Source organism: Zophobas morio, unplaced genomic scaffold, assembly GCF_036711695.1.
Source record: "Zophobas morio isolate AGI-343-1 ecotype UQ-CSIRO unplaced genomic scaffold, CSIRO_AGI_Zmor_V1 ptg000006l, whole genome shotgun sequence".
NCBI lineage: Eukaryota > Metazoa > Arthropoda > Insecta > Coleoptera > Tenebrionidae > Zophobas > Zophobas morio.
In genome coordinates this window covers 158,558-174,374 of record NW_026972111.1, presented here as the reverse complement: position 1 = coordinate 174,374, position 15,817 = coordinate 158,558, and the positions used below count along the sequence as shown (strand labels likewise).

Sequence of the window (15,817 nt, the reverse complement as noted above, 5' to 3'; positions counted from 1 at the left end):
ATCAACAAATTGAAGAATCGAAAAGTCAAAAGATCGAGAAATTGAAAAATCGAAAACTAAGAAACACCAAAAATTGAAAAATTGAAAAATTTTAAATCGAGCTATATGAAATTAAAAAATTGAAATATTGAAAAATTCCAAATCTGAAATATCTATCAAACTACTGAGAAATCAATAAATCGAAAAATCTCAAATCTTTAATATTTCTCAATATTTTTCAATTTTATCCCTCAGACATTTGTATCACTTAAACATAAATAAATGAGAAATCGAGAAATCGAAGACGAAAAATAGAAACTTTAAAAATTCAAAAATTGAAAAATCAATGAATCGAAATGTCGAAAAATCGAGAAATCGATTAGTCTTGAAATCACGAAAACGAAAAATCAAAAACTTAGGAACGGCAAATTGAAAAATTAAGAAATGGAAAAAATCGAAAATTTAAAAAATCGAAACACTGAAAAGTTCCAAAACTGATAATCGAAAACTCGATAAATTGAAAAATCTTAAAACTGAAACAAAGGAACTTGAGAAATCGAGAAATCTAAGTCGAAAAATAGAAAACTTAAAATATCGAAAAATTGGAAATCGAGTACCTAATCGAAAACTTAGGAAAACCAAAAATTGAAAAATGTAAAATTCGAAAAACTTAAAATCGAAAAATATAGAATTTTAAAACTGAAATATTGAAACATTCCTAAATTGAAACATTGAAAAAATTGAAAAATCGAACATCATAAAGTTGAGACATCCAGAAATGGGAATAAAAAAATCCATGAATCAAAAAGTCAAAAAGTCGATTTATCGAAAACTTTGGAAAGCCAAAAATTGAAAAATCGAAAAATGTAAAATTTTAAAAACCGAAATATTGAAAGATTCCTAAACTGAAACATCGAAAAAAATTGAGAACTAGAAAAGTCGAAAAATCCAATAATTTAAAAAGTCGAATAATTAAAACATCAAAAAAATGGGAAATCGAAAAATTGAAAAATCAAACTTCAAAAAGTCAAGAGATCGAGAAATGGGAATCAAAAAATCCATGAATCAAAAAGTCAAAAAAATCGAGAAATCGATTAGATATTGGGGAAATCAATAAATGGGAAAATTTAGGAAAGCCAAAAATTGAAAAATTGAAAAATTGAAAAATCGCAAAATTGTAAATCGAAAAATGTAAAATTTTAAAAACCGAAATATTGAAAGATTCCTAACCTGAAACATAGAAAAAAATTGAGAAATCGAAAAGTCGAAAAATCGGAAATTTAAACAATCGAATAATAATTGAAACATCAAAAAAATGGGAAATAGAATAATTGAAAAATTAAATAAATTAAAAATTGAAAAATCTCAAATCTTTAATATTTCTCAATATTTTTCAATTTTATCCCTCAGACATTTGTATCACTTAAACATAAATAAATGAGAAATCGAGAAATCGAAGACGAAAAATATGAAACTATAAAAATCCAAAAATTGAAAAATCAATGAATCGAAATGTCGAAAAATCGAGAAATCGATTAGTCTTGAAATCACGAAAACGAAAAATCAAAAACTTAGGAACGGCAAATTGAAAAATTAAGAAATGGAAAAAATCGAAAATTTAAAAAATCGAAACACTGAAAAGTTCCAAAACTGATAATCGAAAACTCGATAAATTGAAAAATCTTAAAACTGAAACAAAGGAACTTGAGAAATCGAGAAATCTAAGTCGAAAAATAGAAAACTTAAAATATCGAAAAATTGGAAATCGAGTAATCAAAAACTTAGGAAAACCAAAAATTGAAAAATGTAAAATTCGAAAAACTTAAAATCGAAAAATATAGAATTTTAAAACTGAAATATTGAAACATTCCTAAATTGAAACATTGAAAAAATTGAAAAATCGAACATCAAAAAGTTGAGACATCGAGAAATGGGAATCAAAAAATCCATGAATCAAAAAGTCGATTTATCGAAAACTTTGGAAAGCCAAAAATTGAAAAATCGAAAAATGTAAAATTTTAAAAACCGAAATATTGAAAGATTCCTAAACTGAAACATCGAAAAAAATTGAGAACTAGAAAAGTCGAAAAATCCAATAATTTAAAAAGTCGAATAATTAAAACATCAAAAAAATGGGAAATCGAAAAATTGAAAAATTGAAAAATCAAACTTCAAAAAGTCAAGAGATCGAGAAATGGGAATCAAAAAATCCATGAATCAAAAAGTCAAAAAAATCGAGAAATCGATTAGATATTGGGGAAATCAATAAATGGGAAAATTTAGGAAAGCCAAAAATTGAAAAATTGAAAAATTGAAAAATCGCAAAATTGTAAATCGAAAAATGTAAAATTTTAAAAACCGAAATATTGAAAGATTCCTAACCTGAAACATAGAAAAAAATTGAGAAATCGAAAAGTCGAAAAATCGGAAATTTAAACAATCGAATAATAATTGAAACATCAAAAAAATGGGAAATAGAATAATTGAAAAATTAAACAAATTAAAAATTGAAAAATCAAACATCAAAAAATCGAGAAATCGGTTAATTGGGAAACCAATAAATCGAAATATCTAAAATTAAAAAATCGGAATACCAAAAAATTCCAAAACTGCAATATCAAAAAACTGATAAATCGATAAACAGAAAAATCCTAAAACGTAAAGATAAAAAAAATGGGAAATCGAAAATATAAACCTTAAAAAACCAAAAAATCAATAACCCGAGAAATCGAGAAATCCAGAAAACGAGATTTTCTGGAAATCGTGAAGTCGAAAAATCGATTAATCTCAAAATTAAAAAATCGAAAAATTAGAAATGCTAAAATTTGAATAAAAACTGAAACATTGAGAAATTGAAAAACTGAAAATCGAAAAATTGAAAAATCGAGAGACTCAAAGAGCAAAAAATTGAAGAATTAGAAAGTGAAAGTCCCAAAACTGAAAATTCGAAAAATTGTTATAAAATTATGTTTTTTTCCAAACATCTTGATACGGATTCATAAACCACAAGTTGAAAACTATGTTACTTTTTAACATTTGTATAACATTAATTCTCGAAAAATGTAAGATGACATCATCAATTCCAATGAATTATAATGTTTCCGATGACCGTAAAACGTTTGCTAAATTTCAAAGCACTCTATTTTGCAATATCAAAACTAATTTGCAAAATATTGTTACAGAAGTTTGATTTTTTTACAAGGGTAAAATCTGAACACGGATTCATAAACCACAATTCAAGATTGTGAATATATAATATTTGTGTTTTTACAGGGTCGGAATGAACGCCAGTAGCCTCTTCACTGTATTATGTAACGTTCTCGATAAACACAAAAAAGAACGTGAAGTAGATGTTTACAGATTCTTAAGAACCGCAAACAGACACAATTCTACCTTCTTTATTCGAACGGTGAGTATCTAAACCTGTAACAGTAACAAAACCTACTCTAATTTCTTCCAGAGACAACTAAAATTTCTTTATGACACAATCCTAGAATACATAACCACAATTAAATAAAAATGGCATTTTTTTTTGTAACTAGATATTTTATTTTTCACACCTTAACAACCAAAACAACCAACATATTTTTATAAAAAAAAAATTACAACTTGGACTCTGTGAGCCAACTAAAAGTCTGTGGCTTCCTATCCGCTGAAGGACTTATAATCACATTAATAATGCTAGGACCATCGTTCACCTTCAACGCTTCTTTAACGGCCTGCTGCAACTGGGAAATACTGGTAACAAAATAACCCTTCTTCCCAAACAAACCCATCATGTTCTCATACCGAGTACTAAACGTAAGAGTCGTGGGCGGAGTCCTAAAAAACCAAACCCACCATCAAACTATACCACACCCATCAACTTACACTTTCGTGACTTCGCCGCTCTCTTGCACGTCCTTGTAGACGTCCTCGGGCATGCCTCCATAAATCCCGGAATTGTTGACCACAATCAAGACCACTGGTAGTTTATATCGTACCATGGTCTCCAGCTCCATTCCCGAAAAACCGAACGCCGAATCCCCTTCCACACAAATAACCTTCTTTTCTGGTTCATTGTGTCTACAGTACAACGCTGCCGCTATTGCAAACCCTAACCCAACACCCATCGTACCAAAAGTACCAGCATCCAGTCGGTGTCTTGGTAGCGCATTCATCAAAATCGACCTCCCAATGTCCATGGTATTCGCACCCTCGCTCACTATAATGGGGTTCGGGGGCAAAACTTCCATCAGATGGTGGAAAACCGCATAGTAGTTCAACGGTTCCGACGTATCCAGCGCCATCTCCTCGACCTTCTTTTTGTTATCTTGGATTTTCTTTGAAAGATCCGCCCACCAGTCGGACTGCTTGTTGAAGACGAAGCCCCTCCTCTTGACGGCGTCCACCAATTGCGCAACAGCTGGTTTGAGGTCCGCCTGGATGGCCACTGCGGATTGGACGCTGTTGTGGAGCTCCTCCGCCGACACGTCAATCTGGATGACTTTGACGTCGGGGCTGTACCTAGGGGGGCGGCCGAAATGCAGGATCCAGTTGAGTCTGGCGCCGAGGAGGACGACGACGTCGGCTCTTTGTAGCGCCAGGGACCGGGCGGGCTGGATGGACAAGGGGGAGTTGTCGTCGACCACGCCCTTGCCCATGGGCGTGGCTAGGACGGGCAAGTTCGCCGATTGGACTAAATCGCGGACTTCGCGTTCGGCGTGCGCGTAGGCGGCGCCTTTGCCCACGATGACCAGGGGGCGGCGGGCTTGGCTTAGGAGCGTCACGGCCTCCTCGATTTTGCGGGGTTCGGGGTAGACGATGGGGAGCTCGGGGGAGGTGTACTGTGGGGGGATTTTGTCGACGGGGATCTGGGCCTGGAGCATGTTGCCGGGGAAGTCGAGGTAGGCGGCGCCGGGGCGGCCGTAGCGGGTGAGGCGGACGGCCTTTTCGACGTGCTGGGGGATGAGGGAGACGCTGGGGGGGCGGGCGGCGTACTTGCAGTAGGGGCGGGCGAGTTCCACCTAAGAAAATTTTTTATTATTTTCAATTTGAAATTGAAATTTTGAAAAATTTTAAAATTGAAAAATCAAAAACCAGAAAAATGAAATTTTGAAAAAGCGAAACCTCGTGAACTCGAAAAATTGAAAAATTAAAAATTGAAAAATTCAAACATTAAAAAATTACAAATCAAAAAGCTGAATAACGGAACAACTAAAAAAAAACTGAAAAATTGGAAAATTTTAAATTGAAAAGTCGAAAAATTGATGGCACAACCCAAAATCACAAACTGAAAAGTTCAAAAGTGTAAAATTAAAATTTAAAAACTGGAAAATCGGCAACTAAATAATTGAAAAATTTTAAAAACGACTTGTAAAATCGAAACATTTTCAAAAATATTTAAAATTTAAAAATCGAAGAAACGAAAAATTAAAAATCTACAAAATGCAAATCCAAAAAGTAAAAAACGAAACTCTAAAAAATTCTTAAGTTGAAAAAGGCAGAAATTAAAAAAGTTTTAAACTGAAAACTTGAAAAATGGAAGAAACCAAAAACTCAAAAAACTGCACTGAAAAATTGAAGAAAGAAAAACTGAGACATCGAAAAGTTCAGAAGCTGAAAAATCGAAAATCTGAAAAATTTAAAATCAAGAATTGAAAACTTAAAATCCAAAATTCGAATGATTGATACATCGAAAAATTGAAGATTTGAAAAATATAAAATCGAGGAACTGAACACTAAAAATCTAAAATTTGCATGATTAGTAAATCGAAAAATGTAAAAATTACAAAATTGAAATATTTAAAAATTGAAAACACAAAAAACTGAAAAATCAAAAATTGAAAAATTATAAAAATTTCATAATTTAAATTGGAAAAATTTTAAAACCGAAAAAGAAAAAAATTGATAAAAGGAAAATTATGAAAGGCGAAAAATTATAGAGTCGAATAATCTCGAAAAATTGAAAAATTCAAATATGAAAACCCAAGAAAATGCAAATCCAAGAAGTAATAAACGAAAAATTGAAAAATTCAAAAGGTTAGAAATTGAAAAATTTTAAACTGATTACTCGGAAAATTGCAAATCGAAAAATGAAAAATTAAAACCAATATTAAAAACCAAAATTCAAAAAATTGAAAATCGAAATATTGAAGAAAGAAAAAACTGAGAAATCGAAATATGTACATACTCGAAAAATTCAGAAGTTGAAAATTTGAAAAATTTAAAATCGAGAAATTGAAAACCAAAACTGTAAAATTTGGATGATTAATAAATCAAAAATGTAAAAACTACGAAATTGAAAAGTTTAAAATTTGAGAAATCGAGAAAGTGTGAAAAACCGAACAACTAGAAAATCGAAACACGAGTTCATAGTTTAAAGTGAAAAAATTTTAAAACCAAAAAATCAAAAAAGTGAGGAATTGAAAATTGGAAAATGCGAAAAATTGTAAAGTTGAATAATTATAATCTCGAAAAATCAAAAATTGAGAAATTGAAAAATTGAAAATCAAGATTTTGAAAAATCATCAAATCGAAAAATTGGAAAATTGAAAAGTTGAATTAAAAAATTAGAATTGCAAAGTCGAGAAATTACAAATCGAAAACTTGAAAAAACAACTTTGAAAACTTTAAAATTGAGAAATTCGAAATCTAAAAAATTGAACAATTTAAAGCTGAAAACTCATCAAACTGCTAAACGAAAAATTGAATAAAAAACTGGAAAGTCTAAAAAAACTGGAAAGTTTATAAAATTTCAAAAATGGAAAACTGAAAATTTGGAAAATTTAAAAACAAGAAATTAACAAAACAGAAATCAAAAATCGGATGATTGAGAAATCAAAAAATTCTAAAATTTTAAAACTGAAAACTCAAAAATTGAAAATTTGAAAAATTTAAAAACCTAGAAACAATCGAAACACTAAACAAGTTCACAATTTTGGAAAAAAATTAATACTGACAACCCAAAATAATTGAAAAATCGTTAAATCGAAAATTTGAAGAATTCAACAGTTGAATAACTGAAAAATTTTAAATTGAAAACTCGAAAAATTACGAACCGAATTGGAAATCTGACAAACTGCAAAATTGCAAAAATTTAAAACCAAGAATTTGAAAAAACGTTAATCGAAAAATTGAAGAAAGAAAACATTGAAAAATAGAAAAAAAATTGAAAACTTTAAATTTTGAAAAATCTAAATATTGAAAATCTGAAAAATTTAACAACAAGAAATCAAAATTCGAAAGTTTGGGGAAACGAAAAATTGCAAAACTATAAAATCAAAACACTAAAAAAATATATGACAATTTTAATTGGAAAAATCTCACAACTGAAAATTTGAAAAATTATTAAATTTAAAAATTGAGAAATTGAATAATCGGACTTTCGAAAAATTAAAAATGGAAAATTGAAATAATTGAACAATCATAAAACTGAAAATTAATAGTTTCTTACATAAATAATAAAATAATGATATTCTGCAAAATCGAAAAATTCAAAGCTCACAAACTGAAAAATTTTAAATTGAAAATTTGAGAAATTATAAATCGAAAAATTGAGAAATGAAAAATCAAGTATTGAAGAAAGGAAAACTGAACAATCGAAAAATAGAAAAGTTCAAAAATTGGAAACACGAAAAATTTAAAAAAATTAAAATTGAAGAAAACTCGAAAAATTACGATTGTGGAACCTCGTGATTTATTAATACGACTTCAAAACAATGCAACTTTTTTTGTAAAAATTGTATTATAGACAATATTTTTAGAAAAAATTGTGACACATCGAAAAATTGAAACAATAAAAAAAACAGTAAAAATGAAGAAAATAAAAAGCCGAAACAAAAAATTGAAAACCGAAAATTTGAAGAAACGAAAAACTAACGAATCGAAAAAAGCAAAATCTGAAAATTGAAAAATCTAAAAACAGAAAAATTTTATATCGAAAAAAATGAAAATTGGAGAAAGAAACAAAATGAGAAACCTAAACGAAAAATTGCAAATCGAAAAATTGAAGAAAGGAAATTTTGAAAAATCGAAAAATTGAAAAAATTGCAGTTGAAAAAACGAACAAATATAAAATCGGAACACTGAAAAATCGAAAAAGAGTAAAAATGAAGAAGAAAGCCGAAACGAAAAATTGCTAATTGAAAAATTGAAAAAATGAAAATCTGAAAAATCGAAAAATTCAAGAAACGAAAAATTGAAAAAATTGAAAGTGAAAAAACGAACAATTATAAGATCGGAACATTGAAAAATCGAAAAACAGTAAAAAAGAAAATAAAAAGCCCGAACGAAAAATTACAAATACAAAATTTGAAGAAACGAAAAACTAAAGAATCGAAAAATTGCAAAAATTAAAATTGAAAAACCCACAAATTGAAACATCCAAAGATTGAACAAATTCGCAATGAAAATAAGAAAAATTAAAATCAGAACATTGAAAAGCCGAAAATTTGAAAAAGAATAAGAAAATGGAAAACTAAACGAAAAATTGCAAATCGATAAACTGAATAAATGAAATTTTGAAAAATAGAAAAATTGAAAAAATTGAAAGTGAAAAAACGAACAATTATAGAATTGAAACATTGAAAAATCGAAAAAGAGTAAAAATGAAGAAAATAAAAATCCGATACGAAAAATTGAAAATAGAAAATTTAAAAATTTCACGTTGAAAAAAAAGAGAAATTAAGATGAGAACATTGTAAAACCGAAAAATTGAAAAAAAAATTATGAAAATGAATAACCTAAACAAAAAGTTGAAAACTGAAAAATTGAAGAAATGAAAATTCGAAAAATTGAAGAAACGAAAAATTGAATAAAGCGAAATTGAAAAACAAACAATTATAAATATCAAAAATTGAAAATTTGGAAAACTGAAAAATCGAAAAACTGTAAAATCGCAAAACTAAAATTGAAACTCTGAAAAATCTCACAACTGAGAATTTGAAAAATTATTAAATTTAAAAATTGAGAAATTGAATAATCGGACTTTCGAAAAATTAAAAATGGAAAATTGAAATAATTGAACAATCTAAAACTGAAAATTAATAGTTTCTTACATAAATAGTAAAATAATGATATCCTGCAAAATCGAAAAATTCAAAGCTCACAAACTGAAAAATTTTAAATTGAAAATTTGAGAAATTATAAATCGAAAAATTGAGAAATGAAAAATCAAGTATTGAAGAAAGGAAAACTGAACAATCGAAAAATAGAAAAGTTCAAAAATTGTAAACACGAAAAATTTAAAAAAATTAAAATTGAAGAAGACTCGAAAAATTGCGATTGTGGAACCTCGTGATTTATTAATACGACTTTAAAACAATGCAACTTTTTTTGTAAAAATTGTATTATTGACAATATTTTTAGAAAAAATTGTGTGACACATCGAAAAATTGAAACAATAAAAAAAACAGTAAAAATGAAGAAAATAAAAAGCCGAAACAAAAAATTGAAAACCGAAAATTTGAAGAAACGAAAAACTAACGAATCGAAAAAAGCAAAATCTGAAAATTGAAAAATCTAAAAACAGAAAAATTTTATATCGAAAAAAATGAAAATTGGAGAAAGAAACAAAATGAGAAACCTAAACGAAAAATTGCAAATCGAAAAATTGAAGAAAGGAAATTTTGAAAAATCGAAAAATTGAAAAAATTGCAGTTGAAAAAACGAACAAATATAAAATCGGATCACTGAAAAATCGAAAAAGAGTAAAAATGAAGAAATTAGAAAGCCGAAACGAAAAATTGCCAATTGAAAAATTGGAAAAATGAAAATCTGAAAAATCGAAAAATTCAAGAAACGAAAAATTGAAAAAATTGAAAGTGAAAAAACGAACAATTATAAGATCGGAACATTGAAAAATCGAAAAACAGTAAAAAAGAAAATAAAAAGCCCGAACGAAAAATTACAAATACAAAATTTGAAGAAACGAAAAACTAAAGAATCGAAAAATTGCAAAAATTAAAATTGAAAAACCCAAAAATTGAAACATCCAAAGATTGAACAAATTCGCAATGAAAATAAGAAAAATTAAAATCAGAACATTGAAAAGCCGAAAATTTGAAAAAGAATAAGAAAATGGAAAACTAAACGAAAAATTGCAAAACGATAAATTGAATAAATGAAATTTTGAAAAATCGAAAAATTGAAAAAATTGAAAGTGAAAAAACGAACAATTATAGAATTGAAACATTGAAAAATCGAAAAAGAGTAAAAATGAAGAAAATAAAAATCCGACACGAAAAATTGAAAATAGAAAATTTAAAAATTTCACGTTGAAAAAAAAGAGAAATTAAGATGAGAACATTGTAAAACCGAAAAATTGAAAAAAAAATTATGAAAATGAATAACCTAAACAAAAAGTTGAAAACTGTAAAATTGAAGAAATGAAAATTCGAAAAATTGAAGAAACGAAAAATTGAATAAAGCGAAATTGAAAAACAAACAATTATAAATATCAAAAATTGAAAATTTGGAAAACTGAAAAATCGAAAAACTGTAAAATCGCAAAACTAAAATTGAAACACTGAAAAATCTCACAACTGAGAATTTGAAAAATTATTAAATTTAAAAATTGAGAAATTGAATAATCGGACTTTCGAAAAATTAAAAATGGAAAATTGAAATAATTGAACAATCTAAAACTGAAAATTAATAGTTTCTTACATAAATAGTAAAATAATGATATCCTGCAAAATCGAAAAATTCAAAGCTCACAAACTGAAAAATTTTAAATTGAAAATTTGAGAAATTATAAATCGAAAAATTGAGAAATGAAAAATCAAGTATTGAAGAAAGGAAAACTGAACAATCGAAAAATAGAAAAGTTCAAAAATTGTAAACACGAAAAATTTAAAAAAATTAAAATTGAAGAAGACTCGAAAAATTGCGATTGTGGAACCTCGTGATTTATTAATACGACTTTAAAACAATGCAACGTTTTTTGTAAAAATTGTATTATAGACAATATTTTTAGAAAAAATTGTGTGACACATCGAAATATTGAAACAATAAAAAAAACAGTAAAAATGAAGAAAATAAAAAGCCGAAACAAAAAATTGAAAACCGAAAATTTGAAGAAACGAAAAACTAACGAATCGAAAAAAGCAAAATCTGAAAATTGAAAAATCTAAAAACAGAAAAATTTTATATCGAAAAAAATGAAAATTGGAGAAAGAAACAAAATGAGAAACCTAAACGAAAAATTGCAAATCGAAAAATTGAAGAAAGGAAATTTTGAAAAATCGAAAAATTGAAAAAATTGCAGTTGAAAAAACGAACAAATATAAAATCGGAACACTGAAAAATCGAAAAAGAGTAAAAATGAAGAAATTAGAAAGCCGAAATGAAAAATTGCTAATTGAAAAAGTGAAAAAATGAAAATCTGAAAAATCGAAAAATTCAAGAAACGAAAAATTGAAAAAATTGAAAGTGAAAAAACGAACAATTATAAGATCGGAACACTGAAAAATCGAAAAACAGTAAAAAAGAAAATAAAAAGCCGGAACGAAAAATTACAAATACAAAATTTGAAGAAACGAAAAACTAAAGAATCGAAAAATTGCAAAAATTAAAATTGAAAAACCCAAAAATTGAAACATCCAAAGATTGAACAAATTCACAATGAAAATAAGAAAAATTAAAATCAGAATATTGAAAAGTCGAAAATTTGAAAAAAAATAAGAAAATGGTAAACTAAACGAGAAATTGCAAATCGATAAATTGAATAAATGAAATTTTGAAAAATCGAAAAATTTAAAAAATTGAAAGTGAAAAAACGAACAATTATAGAATTGAAACATTGAAAAATCGAAAAAGAGTAAAAATGAAGAAAATAAAAATCCGACACGAAAAATTGAAAATAGAAAATTTAAAAATTTTACGTTGAAAAAAAAGAGAAATTAAGATGAGAACATTGTAAAACCGAAAAATTGAAAAAAAAATTATGAAAATGAATAACCTAAACAAAAAGTTGAAAACTGAAAAATTGAAGAAATGAAAATTCGAAAAATTGAAGAAACGAAAAATTGAATAAAGCGAAATTGAAAAACAAACAATTATAAATATCAAAAATTGAAAATTTGGAAAAGTGAAAAATCGAAAAACTGTAAAATCGCAAAACTAAAATTGAAATACTGAAAAATCTCACAATTGAAAATTTGAAAAATTATTAAATTTAAAAATTGAGAAATTGAATAATCGGACTTTGGAAAAATTAAAAATGGAAAATTGAAATAATTGAACAATCATAAAACTGAAAATTAATAGTTTCTCACATAAATAATAAAATAATGATATCCTGCAAAATCGAAAAATTCAAAGCTCACAAACTGAAAAATTTTAAATTGAAAATTTGAGAAATGAAAAATCAAGTATTGAAGAAAGGAAAACTGAACAATCGAAAAATAGAATAGTTCAAAAATTGGAAACACGAAAAATTTAAAAAAATTAAAATTGAAGAAGACTCGAAAAATTGCCATTGTGGAAAATCGTGATTTATTAATACGACTTTAAAACAATGCAACTTTTTTTGTAAAAATTGTATTATAGACAATATTTTTAGAAAAAATTGTGTGACACATCGAAAAATTGAAACAATAAAAAAACCAGTAAAAATGAAGAAAATAAAAAGCCGAAACAAAAAATTGAAAACCGAAAATTTGAAGAAACGAAAAACTAACGAATCGAAAAAAGCAAAATCTGAAAATTGAAAAATCTAAAAACAGAAAAATTTTATATCGAAAAAAATGAAAATTGGAGAAAGAAACAAAATGAGAAACCTAAACGAAAAATTGCAAATCGAAAAATTGAAGAAAGGACATTTTGAAAAATCGAAAAATTGAAAAAATTGCAGTTGAAAAAACGAACAAATATAAAATCGGAACACTGAAAAATCGAAAAAGAGTAAAAATGAAGAAATTAGAAAGCCGAAACGAAAAATTGCTAATACAAAAATTGAAAAAATGAAAATCTGAAAAATCGAAAAATTCAAGAAACGAAAAATTGAAAAAATTGAAAGTGAAAAAACGAACAATTATAAGATCGGAACATTGAAAAATCGAAAAACAGTAAAAAAGAAAATAAAAAGCCCGAACGAAAAATTACAAATACAAAATTTGAAGAAACGAAAAACTAAAGAATCGAAAAATTGCAAAAATTAAAATTGAAAAACCCAAAAATTGAAACATCCAAAGATTGAACAAATTCGCAATGAAAAGCCGAAAATTTGAAAAAAAATAAGAAAATGGAAAACTAAACGAAAAATTGCAAATCGATAAATTGAATAAATGAAATTTTGAAAAATCGAAAAATTGAAAAAATTGAAAGTGAAAAAACGAACAATTATAGAATTGAAACATTGAAAAATCGAAAAAGAGTGAAAATGAAAAATCAAGTATTGAAGAAAGGAAAACTGAACAATCGAAAAATAGAAAAGTTCAAAAATTGGAAACACGACAAATTTAAAAAAATTAAAATTGAAAAAGGCTCGAAAAATTGCCATTGTGGAACCTCGTGATTTATTAATACGACTTTAAAACAATGCAACTTTTTTTGTAAAAATTGTATTATAGACAATATTTTTAGAAAAAATTGTGTGACACATCGAAAGCGTCGGATAGATCTAGGAAAGTCATAATTCTCGATTCTTCAACTTACATTAAATAACTAATTTTTTTCCAATGAGTTGTGTAGTTGTCATAACAATTTTTCGAAAATCTTTGACAAAAGAGGTAGAAGTGCCATAAGGCCAAGATAAGTCGGATTATTATATTTTGTACATCGAAGCTACTCGTGTGTTACTTATGGATGCGTGTACCTGGTTGCACTCTTGGAAACCTCCGATTCCCTCGTGGTCCTGTGGACACGAGCCTCCGATTACCAATACGGGCCAACAGTTGACTTGTGCGTTGGCCATGCCGGCGAAAACGTGGAGGAGTCCGGGTCCGGAGACGACGAGAACGCCTCCGGGGACTCCAGTTAGGTAGCCGATGGCCTGGGCGGCGTAGCAAGCTGCTTGCTCATTACGCATCCCTATGTAGTGGATGCCGGCGGTCTGGAGGGCCATGCTGAGTTCGATCACTGGGAAGCCGCATATGCCGAACACGTATTCGACTCCCTGTAAATTTTGTGTTAAAATAGAAAAAAAGAACATTTAGTTGTAGAGTTTTAGATTGTCGCTATACACAGCAAACCGTAGTCCCTTGCAGTGTATCGCTATACGAAACTTAATAATACTTGTAGCGACATCTAGTGGTGCGCTCTTTAAACGATAACAGTTAACTACCGGATAAATCAAACAATGACAGTGACAGGTTACTATGATCAATGCGCTGTTAAATTTTGACATTTTGGTTACATGTTTTACACAAATTACCTGTTCTTTGAGGGCCTGGGCAAGAACTGTGTTTCCGTCGATTTCTTCCATCTTCGTAGTGTTACTCTGGAGTTTCTCACGATGCTACAACTTGAACCACTTGTTTGACTGTGATAACACACAGCACAAAAATTGACGTTTATCGTACTGTTGTGATGAAAACATCGTAGTAGGGGAAGGTGGTGTAAAATAGCACATTTTAGTAGTAGTAAAAGTTTTATCGGTAGTCGTTATGTTTCAAGTTTTTAGGTTATGAAATGGATGTTTACGAAATGTTATGTACGTGTTGTGTGATTGTGGTTTAAGGTAAATGCGGTTTTTGCGGAATTTGCAATGTGCGGTTTGTGCTCGTGTCCTCTAGGTCTGATTAAGTGATTACACTTTTGAACTTTGATTTTATATAATGCTACATCATGGACGCATAAACAAATTGTTTACCTTTGCTTTTATGGAGTGATTATTGTATAATTATTTTTTATATATAGTTAAATTAAATTGCTGTTACATTTTAAATACGGATTTTACCATTGTAACTCGATTAAGGATGCTAACGGCTTACAAGGAGGCAACAGATTGGAAATGTCAACTACCTATGTCCTCTAATTAATTATTTTAACTAGGTATAAATTTGAACATTTAAGTAGTTTTTGAGATAATCTGTCTAATAAAATTGCCAACAGAGGACATAATTTTCTCACCTTTCTTCATTCTGTTAATAATTATTACTTTTATATAAAATTTTCAGATTTTCGGTTCGTTGCTTGTTATTGAATGAACTGAATCTTGCAAACGTTTTAAGGTTATCATACAATTGGCAAACTGTTACTCAAAATTTATTCCTTTAGCTCCTCCCAAAAAATTGGTGACGTCATCTCAAAATTTTGATGAATAAATCCTTTCTGAAATATGCAAAATATTATGACTCTATACATCTGGTTTTAAAGCTTATCATAAAAAGTTAAAATTTGCGAAATCAAATCTTATAATTTTTTGAAAAATGTGTATTTATTACCTTCGACCAATTTTTTAAAAGCACAATTTTTCGTTTTTCCTTTTTCTTCGATCTCACAATTTTTTTATATCACAACTTTCCGTTTTTTCATTTTCTTTCATTTTTCCATTTTCGCATTTTTCATTGTTTCGATTTTGCAATTTTTTGTGTTTTCAATTTTATTTTTTCAATTTTGCAATTTTTTGATATTACAATTTTTCATTTTCTGATTTATCAATTTCTCAGTTTTTAATTTTTCGATTTTATTCAGTTTATTGTTTGTTCAGTTTTTCAAGATTTTGATTTTTCATTTTGTGTTAATTTTTATTTTCTCGATTTTATATCACATTTTTTTTATTCGAGAAGATAAAAAATCGGAAAAAATTGAAAAATCAAGAAACTTAAAAACCGAAAATTATCGTCAAAATTGTAAAGTTGAAAAATTGTAACATTGAAAGAAAGAAAAATTGAAAAATTAAAAATCGTAAAAT

At 27.6% G+C, this 15,817-nt stretch overlaps 2 protein-coding genes across 4 annotated transcripts in view; one reads left to right on the top strand and one right to left on the bottom strand.

Annotated features, from left to right (window-relative positions):
• LOC135123244 (receptor-type tyrosine-protein phosphatase alpha-like) overlaps positions 1–3,517 on the top strand; it is a 58,655-nt gene extending 55,138 nt beyond the window's left edge. For all 3 annotated transcript variants that reach the window (XM_064047737.1, XM_064047738.1, XM_064047735.1), the window contains exons 15-16: positions 3,253–3,388; positions 3,440–3,517. In XM_064047737.1, coding sequence (XP_063903807.1) covers positions 3,253–3,388; positions 3,440–3,496 — 193 coding nt within the window. In that variant the 3' untranslated portion in view covers positions 3,497–3,517. The remainder of the gene's footprint in view (positions 1–3,252; positions 3,389–3,439) is intronic.
• Positions 3,505–14,496, bottom strand: LOC135123246 (2-hydroxyacyl-CoA lyase 1). The gene is made up of 4 exons (XM_064047740.1): positions 14,336–14,496; positions 13,778–14,077; positions 3,850–4,985; positions 3,505–3,801 (listed from the first exon to the last, which is right to left on the bottom strand). Exons 1-4 carry the CDS (start codon positions 14,384–14,386, stop codon positions 3,582–3,584), a joined length of 1,707 nt encoding a protein of 568 aa, XP_063903810.1. The 5' UTR covers positions 14,387–14,496; the 3' UTR covers positions 3,505–3,581.
• Between the last annotated feature and the right edge of the window lie 1,321 nt (positions 14,497–15,817).

What these genes read in the sequence shown, in the direction of transcription:
- LOC135123246 (XM_064047740.1), bottom strand. Translation starts at nt 14,386, where the DNA reads ATGGAAGAAATCGACGGAAACACAGTTCTTGCCCAGGCCCTCAAAGAA. An exon ending in CCCAGGCCCTCAAAGAACAG is followed by an intron (nt 14,078 to 14,335) that starts GTAATTTGTGTA and finishes CAAAATTTACAG; the next exon opens with GGAGTCGAATACGTGTTCGG. An exon ending in GTTTCCAAGAGTGCAACCAG is followed by an intron (nt 4,986 to 13,777) that starts GTACACGCATCC and finishes AAATTTTCTTAG; the next exon opens with GTGGAACTCGCCCGCCCCTA.